This window comes from Channa argus, chromosome 13 (assembly GCF_033026475.1).
Source record: "Channa argus isolate prfri chromosome 13, Channa argus male v1.0, whole genome shotgun sequence".
Taxonomy (NCBI): Eukaryota; Metazoa; Chordata; class Actinopteri; order Anabantiformes; family Channidae; genus Channa; species Channa argus.
This window is the reverse complement of record NC_090209.1, coordinates 5873174-5898985: the sequence shown is the minus strand read 5'-3', so window position 1 is coordinate 5898985 and position 25812 is coordinate 5873174. Positions and strand designations below refer to the sequence as shown.

The window sequence follows — 25812 nt, the reverse complement described above, 5'->3', positions numbered from 1 at the left end:
TGAGTGAATTCCACAATTTACAGTGGTCTACGGCTTCAGTCCAGTGTACTGATGTTGGTGGTTGTGCACAGACAGGCAGCGGTGAGGACCAACAACAGACGGCGAGACCTTTAAGTGATGTTTATGTCCAAACACTACAAAGTTATGCCAGAACCTCCACAGTTGTTCATCACATACACAATTATAGTGTTAATGTATACATTAGATATTACATCTTTTTATGAAGGACCTAATGAAATACGATCAAGGCTTAAAATCCCAAACGTGCACATCGGACTTGACGTTGAAGTTTCACCTCACATTTAAAAGCCTTCTTCAGATTTAACTAGTGGGGAGTCCCTGGCAATGAAACGCTGTGGTCTCTCTGAGATCATTGGTGGGTTGTCTGTGAGTCTCAGTTCAACCTCAAGCAAGTCAAGCTGCCACCAGACATAAATCCTTAAACATTTTATCGGATAAAAACTGTTCAAAGAATATTATGGTGTCTCTTATATCAAATGTACAATGATTTTTGTACTTCATAACTTATTTAAACATCTTGAGTATTTGCCAGGCAGAAATAGCAAAAGATACTTTTCAAATTGCATCAGCCAAATTTTATTTGCCCTTGTGCCAGCAACAGCCTGAGACAATATTTTTGGGTTTGTCACATTGTCTTAAACATGGTATCCCAGGACAACCTCAAAAGACTTTCTTCAAAACTAGCAAAAACATCTACTTGGACTCAAGGATGAACCTCTTGGAGTTTGGTGATCAAAAGTTAAATTTGCTGTGACCTTACATATTTTGTTACCAAAGACACCGTTTTTTTAAAAACAGGTGTCCATGTATTAGTATTCTCTTTTTTAAAAAATCTGCAATTTCAATAAAGAGATGCTGTAGTGTTTTGCAAACTTTAAGGCACATTTCTCAGCTGTGAATGTAAACACATCTTATGTTCAAGTGAGTGCTTACCAAAGGAGGGAGAACGATCAAATCGCAGTATGCTCATCACAAAAATCATATCAAAAAGAACATGTCACCCAGAGCAACAGTGTGGTTCTTTGATGTGTTTTAATGACTTCTGAACATTGGAGCTCTATGGCACAGAGCGTTAAGCCTTGAATACACAGAGAATACTTTGTTTTTAATCGAATTTGTTCACAATAACAAAAATATACAATATCACCTGCTTCATCCTCATTTGTATAACTTGTTTCCAAAAGATCCAATTAAACCAAAATATAGATTTTTTTTTATAAGAATTTATGTTTTCCCTTTCAAAATAATTTACTAAGTAAGTCATGCTCTCAGAGAATTCACTATATTACTAAAAAAAATTATGTATCTCACATAGTTGGTTGTTTTATGTAATAACTATAGACAAAACAGTGCGACTACTATGCCATCCCAATATGTTTTATTAACTAATGTAAACAGGTCCAAAACTATATTCTTCTCAACAGAAAATGTTTTTAATTTTTCATTTTATGTATAATAATACCTGATGTTTTGGAAAAAACAAAATGAAAAAGGACAAACATGCACAAAATATTTCACAATGATGTCGTCAAACTATATTTATAAAGGAACGGCCAATACAAGTATGAGTGGCATTCATAATGGTTTTTTAGATTTGAATCTTGAAAACAGGCTTGTCCGTTCTAAAGGTGTGGTGCCTATTACATCCTGTGGACCCCCTGCTGCTGTCTGCTTGAAGGGTGCTGGGACTGTGTTCACTTCCAAAGTTCATAATGAATATCAAAATGAATATCAAATATTTAGAATGTGTTTAATGAATACAATGATCACAAAGCTAAAAAGGTCCCTTCCCTGTGTTTTATTCTGTAGTTTGTATGTTCAGTCTGACTTGTCTTTCGTCCTTTATTTCTTCAAGAACTATGTTCGAGTTGCTGTAACTCATCTTGTAAGGCCTTTGCCCGGCCCAGCTTTTCCAGCTGATCTTTTGATGGCTGTTTTATTTCCCCCGAGTCCATTTTCTGTTGCAAATCCTCAATTTGCCTCAGCTTCTTTTTCAAATTTTTGATTTTCTTGGCCATTTCAGCTGCTGCTGCTGCTGTTTCTGCTGCTGCTGAGGAATCATCGGTAGAGAAGACAGTAACCGGTGCTGCCATCTTGTTTGAAGACTCACTTATCTCTGAAATGGAGACATTCTCGACAGCATCGCTGACCGACTCCACGTCCAGGTCTCCATCCTGGCCCTGGTGCTGCTGCTGTTTTCGTTTTTCTTTCCGTTTCATGTTACGTTTGGCCGACTTTGAGAGACCGGCTGCCTCACCATCTGCACCGGGGATCTTTTGCTGCTGCTGCTGCTGCTTTGGTGGAGCTCCCTCAGATGGGTTCAGGCCAGGTGGCAGGTCTGGTTTGCTTTTGAAAAACTTTACATACTTGTTTTCATAACTGAAACAGCAAGAAACAGAAACACAAGATGAAACTTATGCCTGAGGGGGGTAAGAGACAAGTGTTCCACTTGGCTTAGCTTAAAGATGTTGATTTCAATTAATCAAGTTACGATTTGGCCAAAAAGAAAAGCAAAAGAAACATTGTCAGTTCTTGTAAATTCTCAACGTAAAACACAGCATCTTCAAATGTCAATATATGTCCAACCTTTAGACTAAATGCCAAAGAAATACAGTTTATTATTGTAAATGATCGATAAAGACATCGAATTCTTACATTAAAAAAGCTGGGATCAGCAATATCTTGCCATTTTGTTAAAAAATTATGTTCATTTATTTATTGCAGATCTTCTCATTTTACAATAAAATTAGTGTGCTCAGTACAATTGTAGGTAGACAAGAACTGCACTTACACAGGGACTTCCTCCTGCGGGACATAACCATCCTTCACCCGCCTCGGCTTCCTCCATGTTCCATCAGGTCTCTGAGTGGCTGCAATATATTTCCCTTAAGAACAGGGGCAATATGTTAAATAATAAATGATTCATACATTAGCATGAAGTAACTTATAATTGTAAGCAATTTAAATGTATTTGATCAACTGTGGTGTTCACTAAATCCCTCAGTAGGTTTAATTCTACTTCTCTATTCAGTTCTAGCTATATCATACAGTAATGTGGTTATTTGAATTTAGTAAAATGTGTTGTCCTTGTCATAAAAGCCAAACACATAAGTCCACAGTAAACACTGGTGCTAAATTACACCAATAAGGTACAGAAATATTTCCTCTCAACAGGAATATTTTGGACATTTTGTTGCATTTAAAATGATTTTACTCCATCTTTTTTTTTTTTTTAATGCCGGATGCCCTTCCTGATGGAACCCTCCCCAATTTCTACCGGGCTTGGACAGGCACTACACAGCTGGGGAGGGGAATGGGCTGTTAGGGGTTCAGGGATCTTTGCCAACTGAGCTACACTGCACAATAATACGTATATTTACTACAGCAATTTTAAACAGCAAGCCTAAAATATTAATAAGCAAAATCGACTCAAGGCTTCTTGTTTAATGCACACGCAAAATTAACATACATACAACCACCTGGTGATCTTATTGTTGTGGTACACAGCAAGGCCTTAGAGCTCGCAGTGCATTGCTATACAACCCCATGTGCAGCAAGCCGAAGATCAAGTACCCATGTTAACCCCTGTCCACAACATTAAAACCACTAGTTTTGATGCAATGTAGAAGGGCTGCTATAATAAACAAGCCACCAGATGTCCCTGTCTTTGCAGAATTGAAAGCTTTAAAACTACTGTGTAGAAGCCTTCACTTCCCTAATGAAAACACGCACAATGCTCCTTAAAGAAACACACATATAATTACACCAATTCAATGCCTAAAAACCTAAAATACATTTAGGCCAAAGAACAACTCATTATTTATAGTTGTTTATACCTGGCTTTTTATCAACAGCATTAATATTAATTACGATTTAATGTTAATACATTATTAATAATAATCCAATAATATGATAGATATGCTTTGGCTCAGTTGGTAGAGTGGCCGCCCACCGACCATAGGGTCAGCGGTTTGCCCCCCCCCAACCACGTGTCCCTGGGCAAAACGCTGAACCCCTAACAGCCCATATCCATCCCCATCCCCAGCTGTGCAGTGCCGGTCCAAGCCCGGTAGATACTGGGGAGGGTTGCGTCAGGAAGGGCATCCGGCGTAAAACTGTGCCAAATCAACATGCGGACAAATGATCCGCTGTGGAGACTCAGAACTCACGGAACAAGCCGAAAGGACAAAGGAAGTAATTAAAATTAACGTAAAACAAAAAATACTAATACTTTCTTTAATATCATAACAAGTTAAACCACAAAACTATTAAGTTTAATAATAATATTAATAATAATAATAATAATAGCAGCAACAGTCCTTCGGCGAATTCAATTAATCAAATAAAATACATTTTCACTCCAGTTTTTGGCTTCAACAACAACTGAAACAGTCAGTGAAATTCATGACAGTATTATCAAACTTTCTTTCATCACAATAACCCATCGGTCACCGCTATTAACTGCAGCAGAAAAGCTAAGTAACATTAGCCAGCTAATGCGACTGATTAAAAACTAATGACCATAAAACTAAACGGCTAAACTGCATTTCTAGTCGCAGTATATTTCACTCATCTCAGACCACTAACCAACAAAGTGCAATAACGACGCGTTCGCCTAAAGTAGAGCTTAGAACGATAGCCGCTCAGGCTAACGTTAGCATTAGCTAGCTGCAAAACAAAACATTGAAATCAGCGACGTCGTTAAACGTGTTATTGTTAATAAGCAGTTGTACAAATAAAAAAAAAAGATATGCTTATTTTCGGTTAAAGCTGCTATGCTTACTGCAGACAATGATGTTTTACTTAGACAAAGATCTGGCACATGCAGCAACCTTACCAGATTCATCTGTGACATAGGGGGTTGCCATTTTGATGTAACGTGTTGCTCCGCTCGTCTTAGTTGGACGGTAAGTTATATACAAACGTCCACTCGCTTACTTAGATCCAATGCAATACAAATCTACAGCTTTAAATGTTAAACTCTGTTACCTCCTAAAATGTATTTCTACTCTCGAACTGAGACTTGTCATCGCAATATCTACAAAGGGTGATACCAGTGAAAACTGTGGCCCAGGATATCACAGCACAACCACTGCGGTATGCATAATCGGGCGGTACGCGATAGCAAAACGAACGACCTTATTCCCTTGACTTCGGAAATGACGACGTGGATCCCGGGTTGCCAGGTATGGTCTTTTATCATCTTGTTTTCTCTTGAAGTAGTCTAATCGTTTGTATATAGCACGGGTGGATCACCGACTGGCCCAGTTTGTTTGTAACTGTTAGCATTGTTAGAAAGATAGTGAACTTCAAAGAAACGAAATTGACTAAAAAAAAGTATTAAAATCTACAGACCAAAATTCTAGCCAGTAGCCCCAGACACTGTTGCTTTTCCTGAGCAGATTCAGTGCAAACCCACAAGGCAAGAAGAACTTTTCAAGAAGGTTTTAAAAGTGCACTGGATTAAAGCATTTTCATTTTCTGATATAAGTGGTAAATCTTAGCAGAACTAGTGAAACTAGATTCATTTTAAACAAGTATTGTCCGTAATTGGGTCTGCACATTTGTGATGGCTTGTACTTGGCTTCCATGGGTTTCCTTAGCAAACCTTTGCTATATTTAACAGTGTATTGATAACTACCTGGGGATAGTAGCCTTGTTGGAGACACTTAAGAGGAAGCAGTGATGTAAATAGGAGGAACTTATTTGCATTTATCTGCTTGTGTCTTATGTGAGGAAGAACATAGTCTATGACCATGTATCATATATGATATTGATTTTTGTAACACTTTGAGGTTTTTGAGATATGATACGTTTTTTAAATACAACACATTATTAAAGATTAAAGCAGTTTATCCTGGCTTGTTTTTAATTTCTCTACTTGTTGCCTCTTGTCCCAATTTTCAGAATGCATTTCCATCAGATGCCTTGGTTTAAATAATGGCTCATTGTCCAAATTATGTAACCCCAGTTATTTAGCATTTCACAAAAAATCAAATAAGATTCATTAAAATGAATATAAACTTGAAAAGCAGAACATTCATGTCACTCCCCCTCAGATTCATCTTGTGGTCCATTGTAGAGGCACAGCCACTAGGATTGAAGAATGAATCCATGCTTTCATGTCCTCAAACAATTTGGAAATTCAGCTTATTCAGGAATCTTCTGTTAAACATCAAACCAAATCTCGTTATCTGAGATGTACATTTATATAAAACACTGACCGCTTATCCTTTTTAGAGTTGCAGAGGGCTGGAGCCTATCCCACCTGTCATTGTGTAAAAGGCAGGGTTCACCCTGGACAGTTCATCATTCCATCTCAGGGCCAACACAGAGACATACACAGACAGACAACCATTCACACTCAGATTCACACCTATGGACAATTTGGAGTCACCAGTTATCCTAACAAGGCATGTGTTGAACTGTGGGATGAAACTGGAGCCCACGCAAGCATAGGGAGAATATGCAAACTCTATACAGAAAATGCCACGTCCAGGAGGTGAATTTGAAGCGGGGACCTTCTAGCTGTGAAGATGCAGCCCTAACCACTCCACCACCGTGCTGCCTGGACAGTTTGCATCTCCGCCAAATCCATTTACTGAGCTTAGGTTCATAGAAATCGGGAATATGTCTTAATTGTGTTTATATATGGTTGTTTATTGCATGGTAGAATTTTACCTCACAATTGCGGACGCTGTGACAAACTTTGTATAGTGGCAATAGTTTTTCAGAGGTGTCCCTGAGGGAAGGGTCTGTAAACCTCTCTGTGATGTTTTCACCTTTACCTGCCCACTTACATCACTTGGTACAAGTCTATCAAAGTCAAGGAATGAAAATGGAACCATAACAAATGAGTTAACACGCTAAATTAATGTATTACAACTGCATGAACTATCTAAAATGGGATCACTGAATGCATTTTGTGCGAAATCAATGTAAAAAGTATTTCACATTAGAATTTCTAACGACTGTTGATGTACTGACAGCGAGAAATTATTTAAAAATTAAACTCAGTATTGACGTGTTTGTTAACAATATAAATAAAAATCTGCAAATGAAGCCCTATAGAAAGAAATAACATCGGTTTCCAGCCTTATGGCAAAAGTCTTTAAAACGCACTGGAAGGGAGGTTCTTTGACTTCTATCTGGCAACCCCGGAGGAGTCTAGTGGAAGAAAATATTGCCCACAGCAGACTACTTGGCATTAAAGACTGCTGGCGATAGGAGCTGTGGTTTCTAGAATCTACTTCTTCGTTTTCCAACACAAAGTACGTATTTAATAATTTTTAATCACTAACAGTAAAATAGCAGTTGGTCAAAAAGTAACGCTTAATACTATTATTTTTTTGTTTTGTTTAGCTGAGTAGCTAAGTGATGGCTAGCCTGACAACGGGGCATTGAATAATAAAAGCCAGCAGGCTGCTAGCGGAACGCTAGCTAGGGCTCCATTCAAAGGTCCAACCACAAAGAAGGCGATTTACTGTTTGTTGCATCAAGTCTTTGGTATTGCTCTTTTATTAAAATAACACCACCGATAACAGCCGATTATTTCTGTCGGTAACACAGACTCTTGCAAAGCTAATGGTTTTAACGTTAAATAATGTTAGCAAGCTAACGTAACCGGACTTCAGCCAAATATGTGAAGTGAAGTCATTGGAAATGAACGAGAGACCCGTTTGTGCAAATCCAATTCATCTGTAAGTTACCAACATGTGCTGGCTTACATAAGATGAGAGTTTCATTGATTTGTATTGCATCTAAATATTAAATTTTCCCCGTTCAGCAGACGCTGCTAGTTGCGCCAGCTAACGTTGACACGAATTTGGTTTTCTGACGGTAACGTTAATTGCATCACAAACAACTGAGTTTATCGTTTACTGAGATTTTGGGAAACACTCGGTTGGAGTTTACAATTGAAGGCATCTTGTAATAAAACCCTAAAGCTGTCTGACGTGTAGAAACCTACATTACATGGAGGTCGGATAAATAACGTTATATTCCGTTAGCTGTGGAAAATTATGAGGGATCTCTATCTGATAATTGGCCAGCGTTCGCTAAAGCATCCCCCGTGTTTATTAGGTAACGTTAAAGCGCTTCAGTTTTTAGTCACAATTAAGACATGCAAAAGTGTGTACACAGACAAAACTGATTTGTGGGGGGTTTTTGCATTTCAGGTGAAAATAAATGCACAGTTTTGAATTGTTGGTGTAAAAACTAGTTACAATATGCAACCTAAAAACCACACGGAACACAGACACGTCAAACATGGGCAGCACACAGACATGCACTGAGCCTTGCAACGTAAAACAGAGCAACACTGTGAGTTGCATACGGTGCGTCGGGTTGTCTCTGGAAGTATGTAGTGCGTCATTCGTAGGACGTGGACCAGGATCTTGGCAGTCAGGCCGACAGCAGCCAGGAAGAAGTATTACAAGTAAAACTGTATTGAGCCTAAGATTAACTGAGTGGCCCCTCGAGCTTTTGGCTAGGATGTCCCGCATATCCACGTTGTGTACAACTGTTTCTTTCCTGTAACTCGTTTACCTGTTTTGGGTGCTGAGTAAGCACGTGTTCGGACTTGCGTCACTCAACACAAGTGCACTTGGCTCTCTTAAAGATTCAAGCACCATCCCTCTTGATAAACATAATGCATCCTAGTGTGTGCGTGAGCAGCTGCAGCACTGTCACCTGTTCATTGTACTTATGTGACTTTGACGTCTGTAAAGGTGTGGTGGAATCTAGACTGTGGCATGCAAAGTCCTAATCAAAAGGGTGGGGATTGCTAAAGCCTTAGGTTTTCTTTTCTAGTGAAACAGCATCAGAAACAAAAACCTAGAAAGGGAAAAAGCTGGCCCCTAAAGTCCATGAGTCCATATTTCTGAAGGTCTGGTTGAAAGTTGTAAAGAAACCGCTTCATTTTTCAGCTGTGCTGTTTCATTTTATTGAAAACGTCTCAAAGTGTTTTTCTCGTTGTTAATATAAAAATGAATTGCAGGCTTTTTTGGAAAACACAGAAAGAGGCTGAGTGTTAAAAGTTTTGCTACATTTTGTGTGTGTGTATTTTGGAAGACATTTGCAAAAAACAAATTCCTTTCTGTATTATTAATGTGTCAGGCTGGTTGGCTTTCTCAGTATCCAGTTTAATTTTTCATTTAAAGTAGCAAAAATAAATTGTCGGGGGGGGGGGGATGCACATTGCAAGGCAAAACGATGTCCAAATGAACATGCTCAAAAGAAACTGCATTTCACATACAGCAGTGACTTAAATAAGTAAATATTTGTGCCTTCGGTTGCTTGGGGAAAAAACCCAGAATAATTGTAATTCTTTTTTAAACCCTCAAAATATTTTTCAGCATGTCAAATACTTGGCTTTACAATAATCTTGATCCCATTCAAAGGGTATGAGCTGTGAATCTTCTGTGTTGCTCTTATAGCGTTATTATGGGTGAGCTGAGGAAAAGGAAATATTCTTCAAACATGTGTGACTCCACTAACTTTTTCCCAAATGAAATTCACCACTTTTGCCAAGGACAATATTAACTGCAGATTTTATTGGAGAATGCTCTGCCAGACAGACAATAATTTATTGAAATCTGTTTTTCATTCATATTTTCTAGCTAGAGGAAATGGGTTTCATTTGATTTGCATTCATATTCTGAGATCTTTCATGAGTAGCGGCACATACAGTATCGGTGCATTTTTGCTTCTTTCAACATGGCTATAGTTGATTTTAATGTAAATGGTTTTTCTACAGTGGGATCATTTGTTTTTATACCACTGCTAATTTTTCTTTTTCCCTATTCCCACAGATTTGCATCAACTTTGTAGAGGAACAGCCGGAAAACCCGAATCTTTTCCTAAATATTGGAGGCCTGATCTGAACCTCGTTCTTCCAGCCCTCCTGCTTGTTGTGAGCCTCGTTGGCATCTTAAACAAGAAAAAACTCAAACTCACCACACTATTTGAACTTATTTAAAGGATTACTTATAATTTTGAGGAAGTGTGAGACCAAGCATTTCCTAGATATCAGGGTGTGGCAATATGGCGAAGAAAAACAGCCATAAGGGTATGCATTTCAGAGTTTATTTTTGTTTTTTGCATTATTTTTACAAACCTATTGGTTTTGTATCGTCATTGGTTTTAATAGGAACAGAATTTAATATTTAAATAAAGTCTAATGTACAAAAAGAATGGATTCGGATTATAACTGGAGTTGTCCCAAAATCAAAGAATCAACAGTCACACTTTTACAGTGCATTTGAGTAGTTACATAAGTGAAGTGCTATGGACTTTCACACTGAGGAAAAACAACTTTTTCAAGGCCCCAGGGTTTTTTTTTTTGTTGTTGTCTATAAACAACCATAGATTAACTTTGGACTTTAACCTGACTCTTTATACTCAGGTGTATGCACTTGTACTTCTCTCACTTTGGATGCTTTCAGTGGTATTAGTCATTTATATCAGACACAGATTTCAGTTTTCCCCCCACAAGAGTTTTAGTTTTTATTTTCACAAGTTACTGCTTGTACTCTTAAGTGAAGTGGTTGTTTTTCTAAATAACACGTCCTTCCACCTCCACAGTACAGTGTGCAGTGATGCTGGCATCTTCATCTTCTCAATGTGGGTTGTTTTGGGCAATTTGTGTCTACCGGAAACAAATCAAATCTGTTTACAACTTATTAATTCAGGTTTTGAGTTTTCTTTGGTTTGTTAAACTAGAAAAATGCTACTATTGATGAATGGCTTCTTAAGCATAAATCTGCCATTGTAACATGTTTGGGATTCACAAACATATGAGACAGGTCTTTCCAGGAAATCTCTCAAGATGCCTGGTAGTTGTTTTGTTTTGCAAATGATTGTTTGCAAATATGATTTAAAGTCCAAAGAGACAATTTGACAGTTTGGTTGCCATTTCTTTTCCAGATACATCTGGGGTGGTGTTTGACACTCGCTCAAAAATGGTCATGTCCCAGGGTGGAACAGCTGAGAGGATGAAAGAAAAGGTAAGCTGCATCAACACACTGCGCATTGCTATCTTAAGAGGTCGTTCAGAGTTTTTTTTTTTTTTTTTAAGTTAACTTTCAACAAAACAATTTGACACATTGCTTTGCTTAAATCCAGCAGAAAGGTAAGTGATGGTCTTCTCACTACAAAACCACAGGAAATATCCAGGGCATCAGTGAGACTTGCGGTTCTGTTTTCTGGAACTGTGGACATTTGTGTCATGGTTTCTGTCGCAGTTTCAGAACCGTTACACCCCTAGCATCTGGACTCTGAACTTTGGTTTCTTGACTTGCTGCTCAGCTGTTGCCCACTGAGCCTTTTGGCAGCAGTAAACATGAGAGGAAAAGTTGATGGAGCAAGAGCAATAATTACATTTCCATAGGAAAAACACAGTAAAGCTATTCTTTATTTCTTTTTTAATAGGAGTTAAAAACTCATTGTCTATAAATGTTACTGAGACACTAAGTATTCAACCCTTGCTTGAGGTCTGTCAGTATGTAATCGCAGAAGTCTCATCCCCTGTATATAAAAACGTCAGCAAAATGCAATGCCACGTAATTTTACTGCATTGTCAGAATGTTTTCGTGGCAGGTTTGGTTTGTAATGGGTTTTGTTGGCTTTAAATAGAAAGTAAGTAGCTTAAACATGGTGATTTGAGTTGTGGTTGGTTGTTCAATTCAAATTCAACTCCAGTATTAAAATGTATTTGACATTTTCAGTATTGAACTGGAGCTGTCTGTTTGTTTTTACAGTAGTTTCCCAATTCAAAGATACTCATCAAATATTTGTACTCTCACAAGTGAAGTACATGAGTAAGACAGAATACAGTTCTGTGTCTCTAAGCCAAATGTTATTTACATGTTAAAACACCCGAAGTGTGAATTTACATTAATTGTTGAATCACTTTGTGTGTTATTAGAGATGATATTAAAACCTGTTCCTTTCATACTTTTTTCCCCAGATTAGTGCTGTCAGGGCAGTTGTCCCCAACAAAAGCAACAATGAGATTGTGCTGGTGTTGCAGCATTTTGAGAACTCCGTCGACAAGGCCGTTCAGGCTTTCTTAGAAGGTATGAGGACGTCAGCATTTGACCTCAACAGTAGGAAATAATTAGCCCTCAAAGCTTCCTTTATTAAATCTGCAACATTGCATAATTTGAAGGCGTTAAATACACAAACAGTTGTAATTACACTTGAAAAACAAGTCTTAGATGACATGTAGTGTGTGTACTGGTAATTTATGATGCCTACTTCCACAAATACGCTTGCCACAATAGCTCCACCTACATTTTTAACACTGATTATTTTAGTCAAACCTGTTGTCCTGGCATGCTGCCCACATTGTGCCTAACCTTAAAACTTTTTTCATCGTGCATGACATCCATGCTTTGCATTCAAAGGCTGAGCGTCATGTGCGTGCCATTAGTGTTGCAGGTTTAATTATAGATTTAGACACATGTTCTGGTACGCCACACTGCTCTGCCTTTCTGATACTAAGATGAGCATTGCTAGCATTTATATGTGTCATGTGTCATGTGTCACTAAGTATCTTCACCGTCATTGTTTGCATTACACTTCAGGGAGTGCAGTTGAGATCCTGAAGGAATGGAATGTCACAGGCAAAAAGAAGGTAAGAACCGGAGAGTCTGCATGTTGAACACCTATGCTGAGTAAGCATATTTGTGTCACATTTATTACATTTGTAATTAACATCCTTACTAAAGTAAGATTTTTAATGTGACAATCATTTGAAACTAGGAGCCAATTTTTAATTGAAAATGCTGCTTCAAATTTCATCTGGATATTAAAAGATTTATTTCAGCCTTAGCTTAAATCTAGATTCTTCAATTTGACATTGATTTTATTTTTTTTTTAATGTCCAGCCCAAGAAGAAAAAGAAGCCCAAGCCTCAGCCCGAGGCCTCTGCAGAACCTGCTCCACCTGAGGCCACATCACTCGAAGAGGGCAAAGATGAGATGAATGGCTTTCATGCCAACGGATCTGTAATGGATGGGGAGTCACTCGATTCTCTCAGTGAACAGTTGGACTCTACCTCCTTGGATGCAGCTGAGCTGGACTCTGAACCCACTACATCTGAAACTACTGGTAAATGCAACTCTATTTGTCAACTGAAAATTTTAACCAAATGTGGGATTTGTGTATTAACCCTACCTTAGGTAAAACCAATCCATGGTGAAAAGACTAGGGTATTCATTAGGGCTGTGCAATTAATTGAATTTTGATTTCAATTAGGATAATGGTATCCATTATGAAAACAAAATAATTAAGACAAAACTATTTCTGTGCCCTTTTCTGTATTGCAATGAATTTGTTTTGTCTTGTGTTGTTAAAAATCCAGCTCACCCCTCCTCTTAGCATCCAGTCACATAGTCGAGCAACAGAAGAAGAGATAAATGAGCGTGGGAAAATGTATATCCATGGAAAAAGTGACTTCACCCCCAGAATCTACTGTTGAGCCCTATAAACTTTAGTGTAGATGGTAACAACAGGTGCTTGTTAAAAATGAAGATGATACAAAGTGTGCATAGATGATTGGACACACAAACACAGTTAAACCCTTCAGCATGCACAGTATAAATGCTCTGCTTTGTTTTCCCAAAATGTGGTCAGAAAAGAAAGCAAGTTTTGTGCCGCTTAGGCTGTATAGTTAATGATTAATCGAGTTAAATAGTTATGATTACAATAATTGTATGTTTGTATTCATATTTATGTAAGGTTTCACATTCTTTACTGTAAAGTCAGATCTGTCACAGTAAGTTGTGCAGTGCTGTTTGTTGGGTTTTACACCTTGGGTTTTGTCTGCAGTCAGCAAATAGCCACAGACAAGAGTAGAAGCCTTATTTATTCTTGTTTGCTGACTAGAGGTTAAGGAAACTGCTTAAAATGTGCATCCGTAGTTTAGGGGTTTGTAGAAGAACTAGCTGTTTGGATTGTTTTCCTATGGTAGAGTAAAGATTATCTGCTTCAGTGAGCCCTTAAACATGAAAATAAAATTGTGCTTATCCCCTTCACCAATGCTCTATTATTCTGTTGCACCTGATAGTGTAACATTACCTACTTTAAAATATTCGTGTTCATCTCTGTGGCTGTGACAATACAAAGTTTTATGAAATTATTATGTTAATGAATGAATCTAGGGGCTTTTTAAAGGAAGCACGACCAACTTGCTGGTTTATGCCTATATAAATGTAGGTATGTTTTGACTGTACTTTAAATGAAAAGAAAAATAATTTAAATGTGTCCCCTCACAGGTGGAGAAGCAGAGATTCATGAAAGTGCTCCAAGTCCTGCGCCTCAGCAAGGAGGGAGGAATAAGCAGGCTCCCAGAGGGAACAAGAACCGACACAGAGCAGGCTCAAGTTCACATCCCCCCACTTCTTCATTTACCCCTCCTACTGATGAACAAGGGTCAATGGGAGTTAAGAAGATGGGTAACGCACCTTTATATCTCACAAGTTATCTTCCCCTGCATGTAGTAAGATCATGATAATTGATAATGCACCTGGATGTTACTAGGGCACAAGTGAAACTTAACCTGGGACAGAATGTGTTGGGTCATTTCTTTTTCAAACTGTGCACGTCACGTATAATATCTGCTTTTCAGCGTCCAACATTGACCGATCAGTGAAGGACCTACAGAGATGCACTGCCTCACTGACTCGCTACAGAATGGTGGTCAAAGAGGAAATGGACTCTTCAGTCAAGAGGATGAAGCTGACATTTGCTGATCTCCAGAGCTGGTATGTACTATTGGCCTTTGGTCATAGCCAGAGAGTCTTGAGGTGATTTTTTAAATTTTTTTTTAGTTCCAATTTAAAGTTTGTATAATTAGCCATTAGAAAATCTCCAGACTCCACCTCTGCATATCCTGTTTATTCATTCATTTATCATTTTCCACTTGAACATGAGTCACACAACATCAAGTGTAACGATCAACATGCAGTCTGTGTTGTATAATTTTGTTAATCTGTCTTGTATAATGTTTATTCTGCCTGATGGTCTCACACAAAGAAAAACAAACAGGAATGAGCAAAAGGGACTTTTCCTTTCTCGTTTGCTCGAGAAAGGGAAAAAAAAAAAAAACAATTTCTACTCCATATTTATTTTCATGTTGCATATTTACTGGTGGTGTGGGTGTTAACTTCTATAGCTTTTGCTCTACCGTCATTGAGGCAAAGGTTATTTTTCTTACCTATGTCCTTCTCTAGATTGTGAAAGAGCTTAACATGCCAGGAAACAGTTCTATATATGTTGAACCGTAGTCGCTTTTATTAAGCCTCTGATGTGACAAATGTTATAGACAATGATAAAATCATTTACTCTATTTAGAAGGATTAAGTTAGCAACAATGTCATAAATGTGTGGGGGGAATGTATAAGTAATAAGAAAAAAAGAATGGCATCATGACTGTTTAGAAAAACGTTTGGGAGGATAAAAACCTGTTTTAAACCTGTTAAAACCTATATTGGAATGACGCAGTACAACGGCGTACAATGTTAAAGCTGAGGAATAAGATTGAACTATTTTATCTTCTTAACTAAAGCTGAACATCTCACAACTGTGAAAACGCTGTGATGATTGTGCATCAAAAAAACAACCAGTTAAACCTTCAAGCCCCGTTGATGTCACTGTTAAAACAAAAAGAAAAATTGTAGTGTAAATCGCTGCATAACCTCAGGAACACATTTAGTTGCTGCATCCAGGCAAATAAAACTGTACCATGCAAAGAAAAGACCATATAAAAACAAAATCTAAAAACGCTGCTGCCTTCTCAGAGCAAAAGAGTTAAGGGACCATTGGACTTAATTAGCAGCAAACAGTCTAAATACCATGCTCTGGTTAAGTTGCTCATCTGTGAAGATGCCAATAATTCTAAGTGTGTTACATACATACAAATGTACATACGTATGTACATTTATTTATTAAATGTATTTAATTATTATGGTCTGTTTTTTATATTCCTGTTTAACAAAGCAACCCAGCGTTTCTGGAAATGTTATCAAGAATGAACAAGGTTTGCCAATTTCACCTTTTATTAGTCCTCAAACTATTAGAGATTACTAGCTGCTACTTCTCCAGGTTCAGCTGGTCTTAGCAATTTAAGCTAATTGCTGTGGATGCTAGTGGTGGAAGAGTGGGCGTAAATCCTAACTTGAAAAGGGGGAAATACTGAACTCCAAACTGGAAAGTGGGTCTAATTCAGACTAACAAGCCTAATGTGAAAAGTGTCTGATCTACATTTTTGTTGTTTGAAGTAACTATGTGGCTTCTGAATTAGTATGTGTTGTTTTCTTGGTGATCTCCTTGATCGTTCTTTCTGAAGTACTGAAACATGATGCTGCAGACTCTGTCTCTATCTATATGAATGGGATCTCCATCTAGCTCTACTCTTAGCTCTCTGCCACTGCTGCACTGGTCTGTAACACTTTAGGAATTCGTCATTTTCACAAATCTAAAAGACGGCTTGTTCTGTAAGTGTTCAACACCTTTAGCTCTCATGTGGCTTTTACCCTGCTTATGTAAGTTGCAATATTGAAGCTGCCAGTACAGAAGGAGATGCTTATTTTCACCTTTAAATAGACAAAAATGTTTCCAGCACAACTGGATTTTCCTCTGAAGAAAAATTGTATCACAAACTGCTTTGATTAGCTCCATAATTAGCCATGAGTCAGCAATGATTGGTATCTATTGAACTAAAAACGTTTGTTATACATGTTGTGTAATTCATGCTAATGTCAGTCTGCCCAGTTTGCTTACTACCATTGGCAGGAATCGCTTTCAAAGATACAGTAGAAATGACCATATAAGTTGTGGCAATCAGCTTTGCAGGCTTTATAATGCTGACAGATGTGAGCCCATGATTATGTGCTGAAACTGGGCTTCACAATGTGTCGTGCTATTGTTTAAGGCAGAGGTGTTTGTATCGAGCCCCTAGGAACAGCACTGTGCTGAGGTAGTTTCATTTTAGTGGCCACAGTCTTCAGGAGGTTCACATTACGCTCACTGTCCCCAAAACACCCCCCACCCGCACGCACGCACACACAACCACACACACACTCACCTTTAAAAAAGGAGAACACCTTAGATTTGGGCTAAGTGACTTCCTGTTCTGTAAGACAAAACACAGACAACTTTGAACTACTTCTAATCAACTATATGTCTGAGTTACAAACTCTATTGACATTGTTAATGCGATGGTCTCTTATCTTGCACTGATTCACTAAGCTAAAGAGGTAATCAGAGTGGCCTCACCTACGGGTTAAATTTGTGTAAGTGTCCTGTTCCTCACCAAAAAGGTGTACACCTTTCAAACCTAACCAAGGTGATGTGCACCTCTTTCTCATAAACACCTGAAAAGCCAAATTTAATTTCAAATAATTGAAATCTTGCCGTATTACATTCATGTTTGCTTGACGGCCGTCTTCTTTGCCTGGCTTTTGTGCTCTTGCATCTTTGGGAAAGTACGCAATACAAATAAAATGTTGACCCACTTCTTAACACTGCTCCAAAGTGACAGTAGTGGACATTCCCACAGAGGACAAACCTTTTGTCATAGTTGTCTCAGCAGGTCATTATATGTAGCTAATTTAAAGTTTGGTATGAAAGTAGTAATATATTGGATTTACCATGTGATAATAGAACTGGATTACTGATATATTGTATGAGTTACATATGTGCTAAAATTACGCAGTATTATTGCTCGTTGTACTTACTGTTTTGCAGTGTCATTCGCTGTATTTTTGATTCTTAACTACGCAGGTCTTCTCTGCAAAGTCAACATCCACAAAAATTCTTATCTTGATTTGACTAAAGAAAAATGACCTGATCTTTTTTTCCTTCTCTCTCTCTTTCTAGTTTAATGGACAGAGAAGTGACTCTACTGGGAGAAATGGACAAAGTGAAAGCAGAGGCCAGTAAGTATTTTATCTGTATGTAGACAAAACCACAACAGTCTTTTTACACACAACTTAGGAGGTATCAGACTTCTTTACAAAATATGATCATGTGACTCGAGGGCTTGGAGCATCTGACCTGAATCCCCACCAGAGAGGTAGGGGAGAGACTGTTGTAGGACAGTAAGTCCCAGTTTCTTCCAACCTGGAGCAGTGCTGTCACAGCCCTGATATCTGCAGCATACTTGAGTGTGCGTGTGTGTAACATGACAGAACACCACTGCATATTTATACAAGTAGGCCATTCTCTCCTGTTCTGTGTTGTGTGTTCCCAGTCTGGAAAAAGTGAATAGTGTCAGGTGTCAAGGGAGACTCAATGCTGTCTTTGTGCAAGGTGTGTTGGGAATTGAGGGTGAAGCAAAGAAACTCTAGTACTTCTTCAGCATCACAAAAGGAAGGTTTCCTCACAGTTAGTATCCATTATCTCCTTCCTATGTTACACTCGTGGTAAATGCTCGGCTTTCCTTATAAACCGTTTGCTCTCCGAAAGGAAGATGTTACTGGTAAATGCCTCAGATTCCAGATTGTGTAATTTAAATAATTTGTGGAGCTAAATAAAACCTGTTGTATTGTTTAGTGCCGTCTATGAAGTAATTCTCGTTAAACTTCCTTTATGTGTACTGTAGGTACTCAAATACCAGTACTATTAGCTGGCATTAATATGTGCTACCAGCTATTGTTTTAATCATACAATTATCTGTCAATCATTTTCTTAATCTATCCACAAGACATTTAGATTATACAAGGTCAGATTTTCCTCTGTGTTGCTCATTTTGTCCAAAACCAGAAGTTATTCAGTTTATTACCAAATAATACAACCACAAAGTAGCAAATCCTCACAATTAATGCCGGAGGTAGAAATTGTTAAGGATTTTTTGACAGAGTAAATTATTTTAAACATCAAATTTATCACAGCAGTTGCAGATTAAATTTTCCACTTATCAGCTAACTGATCAGCTGATCATATTTTTAGATGTAATATGATAAAATTTGTGTTTTAATCAGTCTTTTACTTACTGCCTCCACTTTAACAAGCTATCTTGATTTGAAACTGGCTTTATCTTTTGCCCTTGTTTAACTATAGATGCTGAGTCAGCTGCACTTTGTACTTTTCATTTTCAAATGCCACAGGAAAACTGTTAGAGGAAAACGAAACCTATTCAAACTTAAAGGAACAGTAGATTTAAGACTAAAGTAATAAGTAGATTATTCCCTGAGCCAGTCAATTTGCATATTAGGATTTTGAAGTGATAATGAGCTGCAACTGGTAAAACAACAATTCAAGTATCAGTGCTTCACATTACCTGGTTCAGTCCTCTGGTACGAGAATTTACTTGTTAAGCAAATGCCTTAAACTTACATTTACATTTATTCATTTAGCAGATGCTTTTATCCAAAATGACTTACAAGTGAGGTACAAGGCAAAAATCTTAATCAAGGAGAAAACATCAAATCAGAAAAGTGTGTAAATGCAAACTTTGACTTAGACTGTCTGACAAATGGACAGAGCTGAAACATTTAGCTGATTAACTATTTTGATAACTGTTATTTGGTGAGGTTTGTAAAAGTAAGTTATTTTAAAAAAAATATATAATGTTATAATAGATGATTGCTACTTACTGCTACAGTAAATAGTATATGGTCCTGAAAATGTCACGTTGGCCTCTGAAAGGTTTGATAGCCATTGTGACAAATGGTTTATCTGTTATAATGAAGGGAATTGTTTGCAGAAAATGTTACAACTAGTTTATTAATATATTGAATGAATAATTATGTCATTCAAAATTCATTCAACAATAAATGTCTTAATTGGACATTATCAAAGAATCTGCACAATATTCTTTGATAACACACAAATTCCCTTTCACTGGCTTCTAAACAACACGTCGTATAAAAACCACTTTTGTATCTATATGTATGTACAGATCCCCCTTCTGTGTGTTTCAGTGAGCGTTTTGGATGCCCGGCAGAAGAAAGCTGAGGAGCTCAGACGGCTGACAGACCGTGCAGCATCCATGTCTGAGGAGCAGTTGACTGAACTGCGTGCTGACATCAAGGTACTTTAATCAATGCAGTTTAGCCTTGTCAGTGAAATGAGTGATAATTCCACCGTCGAATACAAATACAAGAAGGAAAAAAAGGAGCATTTCCGAGTTTTGCTGGTAATTGGTATCATCGGTTGTTTCTTCTTTCCACAGCACTTTGTTAGTGAACGTAAATACGATGAAGACCTCGGGAAAGCCCTGAGATTTACATTTGATCTTGAACCGCTGAAGACCAGCATCTCCGGATTTGGATCAGGTACAGAATCCAGTTTGTCTCGTCTGTATCTGTTCTTACGTAAGGAAACTTTCTATAACAAATTCTCCACCTCCTTTAATTCTGATCATTTTCCTCGCCACCACCAGTCACGAAAGAAGTTCAACAACGCTTCTGTTAGTTTTGAGCAGTTTATTAGGTGACAGAGACGTCCACAGTTTGTCAGCAACCAGGAAATACACTGTGACAAATTATTACACCATGTCAAAACAAGATCAGCGTGTGTTCTGTGATATTATGACTAAGGCAGAAGGAATTTACAGCTTGCGGGATAAGTGCAAAAGTCTTTTTGTTTAGTAAGACACATTTTCCTCCAAAACCATAAACAGGGGTTTTCACTTAAGAATGTGTTTTTCTTCTTGTCCCCCCCCCCCGGCCTCTTCAGTATCTTTACTGTTGAAAGTGCAGTGAAAGTAGTGCCAACATTTTTGTCATCACGAGAGCAGACGTCATTTCTGATCAAAAGCTGAAACATGAAGCTGTAATCCAGAACCCATTCAAATGCCAAATATAACCAGGTTTCCTGCCATGATATCTTAGATAAGACCATTTGCAGCACTAAAAAAGATTAAGGGTGGGTCTCAGTTGATAAATAGGCATCATAGATTGAAAAAAGGCATCACACTCTAAATTATTACATTTTAATAATGTACATATTGGTAAAAAATTTTCTTTAGATTTGAAAGTATAGTTCAGTCAAATTCTTTCTGGCCTTTCCACAATTGTGACAACACAGATCTGCTGTGGAGTCTGTTATGCACTGTATGTGATGGGGACTGTGACAACAGGGATGTTTGGTAGTAAATGGATTCAAAAGTCATCTACCTCCTGTCCCCTGCTGTTCACCAACAAAATGCTTGATGCTAGTACAAAAACTAAAATGTCTGGAGCAGACAAATTATACTTTACGCAATGTGTGTTTACACTGCAAAGAATAAAAAAAAAAAAAAAGAAATTCTTCAAACCTTTTTTTTTTGTAAAGCATAAAGATGAGATGCACTTTCCATCTAAAAAGTCAACTGACTGTGTCAGTCGATCCTTTATCATAGAAGATCATAAACATTTTCATTAATCATTAAAATCATAAAGTGCTTTAACAGTGGGAGCTGCCTAACCTTAAACCTGGCTATGACGTTTGACTTTTAGGAGTCTTCTCAACTCATGGTGGACAATTGTTGATTTTGAGTTTTATTGTGCTGTGTGTTGATTTTTGGTTTGTTTAATTACCTAATTTTATAATCTTGCTTCATAAGGCCATTCCCAGATTGTATAGTAAGTGCTTTACCTTCTTGTTTCTCTTACAGTTTACCATCCACGTACTGGTTACTCAAATCGGTCCCTTTGTAGCTCCACATCCTCTTCTGTTGCCAGCTCAAGCCTGTTGGAAACTCCTCCTCCTCCCACTCAGACCCAAACCAACCCTAGTGATAACCGCCCTCCACCAACCAAACAGGTCAGCTGGAAAAGCACTTATGTTTGTCCATAATGCAGCATTTTCCCAGATGCTAATCATTTTTGAAAGCTGACTGATTTTTAATTCTCTTTGTTTTTTCAGATTTTCCAAGGCAACAGGCGTACTTTCCAAGGACAAGGTTTTCATGTGGGTGGCCAGCGGTATAACGGAGGTTCCTACCATGACAGGAACGCCGCTCGTGCTAACCATCGCTACCACAATGACGGCGGCTCCTCTGGTCACACTTCACAGCACTCCAACAACTCGAGAGGTCCCTCCCATCCCTCTTTGCCCATCAACAACCAAGAGCGGCCCTCTCTCAACGGGCTGCCCCAACGGCTTCCACGGACACCTTGCCCTTGACATTGGAAATTCTGTTTAATCAAACCCATATACTAACCCTGGCACTCCCCTCCTTGTATCCCCCCCATGACCCGCACACTCTCCTGCCCTACTAACTCTTTAAATGAAGAATAGAATACAAGTTTACATATTTCCTTCAGTTGAGCTGTAGTACCACTTGGCTACATCAATTCATTCATCCTTCAAACTTGAAAGCGCTCACTGCTCTGTAATCACTCTTCTTTTTGCGGTTTTCAATCCTGATTAAGGTAAACAGCTTCTATCTTTAGGCCTCCTTTCAGAGATCTCATTTCTATGCTGTCACCGGTCTCTGTTAATTTCTTTTCAGTGATGCAGTCTCCCAGAGACTGACGCGACTACCTGCGAAAATGTGTGCACTATTGAAGTCAAACTCTTAGTACTATTTCTGTTTTTGCTTTGGCTTATATCAGATCTCTGATTTTACACCTAAGATATATATTTTTTTTTTCTTCTTCTTGTCTCCCAGAACCATTTCAATGCCTTCGTTGTAGTAGTGAAAGTGCAAAAGTAGTTCTAGCATTAACAGGGAATTTGTCGTCAGGAGAGTAGACATGCAATCAACACTACAGACTATTGTTATTCGTTTACAAGGTGAAAATGAAGCAAACATATCAAAGTGCAAACCAGAGCTTTTTCGTAAGGATGCTGCAACCTGAACATGTTAACGCTAGGACTTCGATGTGTTTGAGAGTAACTCTGGGAACGTGTGGGAAATGTGCTCATTTGCTGTCTAGCAGAGAATTGGCTAAGAAGAGTGATGCCACTCGTGTGTCTGCACTAAATATAAAACTACAGCAGCTTGTGAGCTTAGCAGAAATCTCGGAAACGGGGAGAAACTGCTTTGAAATTCCTCCTGCCGACACCGTTAAAGATCTCTAACACTTTATTTGACTTTTTGTCCTGTTTATTAAAAAACATTGACCAGGAGAGCAAAACGAGCCGTTTCCCCCGTCACGCCAAGCACATGAAGTGGAATCAATCTACATATCCAAGTGTTGACAAGAAAGCAAATAACCGGATCTCCCACTGGCCACCTGGGTTTCCATGTGTGCTGTTATTTTTGGCTTGCTGTCCATTATTTTATAAATAAAAGAGAGGGCTCATTATCTTTTGTAGAATAATCTTAAATATGGTAAAATCACGCAAGAAAGGAAACTGTCCACATGCTGTTAGGTCTTGACATTTATTCTGATGGATTCTCTCGCACAGGTGCAGTTTGTCGTGTTTTCGTATATGCACATGAATGGCGTATTAATGACGTGCTTGCCTTTAGTCACGGAGAAACTTCACTTTTGCCTTTTTAGAAAAATGGAGGTCTGCATTATAACGGCTTTCTCTAGAGACGGTACTAGCAGAGCAGACATCCGGTTTATAAATAAATGTGTGAGGTGCAAGATTTACTCTACCCCCTTTTTTTACTTCTGTGAAAATAACGATCATAGTGATGAATGCGTCAGAAGGATTGTATTGGTTTCCCAGAGCTTCTCTTTCTGCCAAGGAGACAATTTAAGGCTGGGGATAAGTCTCCTAGTAGTGTCCAGAGGTTTTTAAAGAAAAAGCTGGTGGATACCCCATTGCTGATCTTTGGACACGGGAACCTCTGGTTATTGTTCATCGTGTGGTTTTGTACAGAGGCAGAGCTGCAAGGCTGTAGAGTAAAACCGGTTTTTACATTATTGCTGCATTTTCTTTATAATGTGTTGTCTTTCTACGAGCAGACAACAAAATGAAGTTTGTTTCTCTTTTTGTTTGTTGTAGATTATCGGGAGATTTCTTTCTTTAACTTAAAAGAAAAAACTATATAAAATAGCACTACCTTGTCTGCAGTCTTTGCTAAATATGTGCTCTAATGACACAGTTTGACTGAAAACAAAAGCTTGACATTTTGGGAAATGGCCAACATGAGAAGCTTGATACCACACATTAGCTTAATCTAAAAACTACAAACTCCAGTAAAGAAGCGGTTAGAAAGAAGAGTTGGTTAGTTTTCTTCCTTGTAAAATACTATGTGAGATTTATCTTTAAACACTCTCCAACTGTATTTCTAAGTCTTTCAAGACCAAAGACTTGCATGGTGAAAAAGAAGGGGTTGTTTTTGCTAATGTGTATCTCGTTAAACAGCTCAGTTCGATTGAAGACCTCCGTACAGGGAACGGGGGCTGCTTTGTTGTCTCTCTACCACTAGCAACTCTGCAGCTCAATATTATCTTTGTATTTCTCCAAGGTCTAAAAACAGCTGTTTTCCATTGTGCAGGTTCTGTGCTGGTCTTACAGTCCCACAAATTATACTTTGACATTTGCTGTAGTTCAGATTTATCAAATGGCTTTCAGTTCTGTGTGTGTGTGTCTAGTTTGTTCATCTTTTTTTTTTTTTATCAATACATTTTTTTCTTTCACATTTTTTCTACTTAATTGTTTAGACTATCTTCTGTTTTGTTATCAAAGAATCCACAAAAAAATTACTTTTATGGTGCTGGAACAAGTGATGTTTTTCAAAAGATTGTTAAAATTGTTGCCCCAGAATTTGTGTGAGTCAACTAATGGATAAAACTACAAATTATTCCATCTTTAAAGCACCTGTTCTAATCTGTATTGTGAAGGTCAGTACAACAAAGGTTTAGTGAAGAGGTGTTGTATGGTATCAAGCTTCTCCTGAAACTCTCTGTAGACATAATCTCTAAGAGTTTGAGATATTTCCTAAAGTGCCAAACTGTTGCATTTAATACTGTCATAGGCAGTAACTTGGTTATAATCACAAACATGTTTATTGACTGAAGTTGTTGGAGAAACTTCTCTGCGTATCGATAGTCAGCTGTAGGTTGAATTGAACATAGCTGCCGGACAGATAATTTAGCAGTTCAGCTTTTATTTCAGCTCTTCTTTCAGAGAGCTGCCGGACATGTTCAGTTAAAACTCACAGTTGAGACTCCTTTTGTCTGACTTGGACCACTTCTGTTCTACATTCCAAACTGTAGGACTTGTAGGTTATCGCCAAAGAAGTAACTTCACCATGTTTAAAACTTGCTACCCTTTGTTTTCTTTCCTTGGCCCGTTAAGAAATCCAAAGGGGATCAATCCAACACTTTACCTTTTTATTCTTTCCAACTTACTTTATTTTCAGACTCCTTACTGTATATACATATATGTAGCTATATAATTTTGTGCTCACATGGGGCATTTTGTATGTGATATTCATATTAGGCATAACAGAGGTTGAAACATCTAGTTCATTCATTCTTCCAGTAGACCTTGTGTCCTCCTTAAGACAATTTTTCTGATAAAACTGTAAACTCAAGTGCCTTTTCTTGTCTCCCACCGATTCTTTGACATCCCCCCCACCAGAATATGGACCAAAGACATCGACCGTCCCTGACACCCCTGCCCTCTCTTTCTCCCTCTCACTCAATGGCACACTTCTCATTTACTACGAATAAACAGTTTGCAATACTGACTGTGTATGTTTTGGTTTTTGTAAGTGTGCAGTACCAGGTACAGCCAGCAGAGAGCACTACTACACAGAATTAAATGAAACTGGTGAAAGTCCATATTGATCATCAACAGAGAAACATTATGGACTCATAATTAAAATTCAAGTGTTACTGTAAAAGTAAATCAGAGCAATATCTTCTGGTATTGATTATTTACTTACATTAT

General features: G+C 38.1%; 2 protein-coding genes across 3 annotated transcripts; one reads left to right on the top strand and one right to left on the bottom strand.

Annotated features, from left to right (window-relative positions):
- Positions 1 to 1034: 1034 nt before the first annotated feature.
- On the bottom strand, positions 1035 to 5148 carry pym1 (PYM homolog 1, exon junction complex associated factor). 2 transcript variants are annotated; one of them, XM_067528605.1, is made up of 3 exons: positions 4859 to 5148; positions 2813 to 2891; positions 1035 to 2400 (listed from the first exon to the last, which is right to left on the bottom strand). In XM_067528605.1, the coding sequence occupies exons 1-3, from the start codon at positions 4887 to 4889 to the stop codon at positions 1872 to 1874; spliced, it is 639 nt and encodes a 212-aa protein (XP_067384706.1). In that variant the 5' UTR covers positions 4890 to 5148; the 3' UTR covers positions 1035 to 1871. The 2 variants fall into 2 exon arrangements, with proteins under 2 accessions (XP_067384706.1, XP_067384705.1); XM_067528604.1 differs by having other exon boundaries at positions 2813 to 2906; positions 4859 to 5145.
- A 2006-nt stretch (positions 5149 to 7154) lies between these two features.
- Positions 7155 to 24335, top strand: spats2 (spermatogenesis associated serine rich 2). Its single transcript, XM_067528603.1, has 13 exons — positions 7155 to 7292; positions 9834 to 10090; positions 10948 to 11027; positions 11990 to 12098; positions 12609 to 12658; positions 12912 to 13134; positions 14301 to 14480; positions 14654 to 14789; positions 17905 to 17963; positions 19950 to 20059; positions 20201 to 20303; positions 21626 to 21774; positions 21877 to 24335. The coding sequence occupies exons 2-13, from the start codon at positions 10066 to 10068 to the stop codon at positions 22135 to 22137; spliced, it is 1485 nt and encodes a 494-aa protein (XP_067384704.1). The 5' UTR covers positions 7155 to 7292; positions 9834 to 10065; the 3' UTR covers positions 22138 to 24335.
- The last annotated feature ends 1477 nt before the right edge of the window (positions 24336 to 25812 follow it).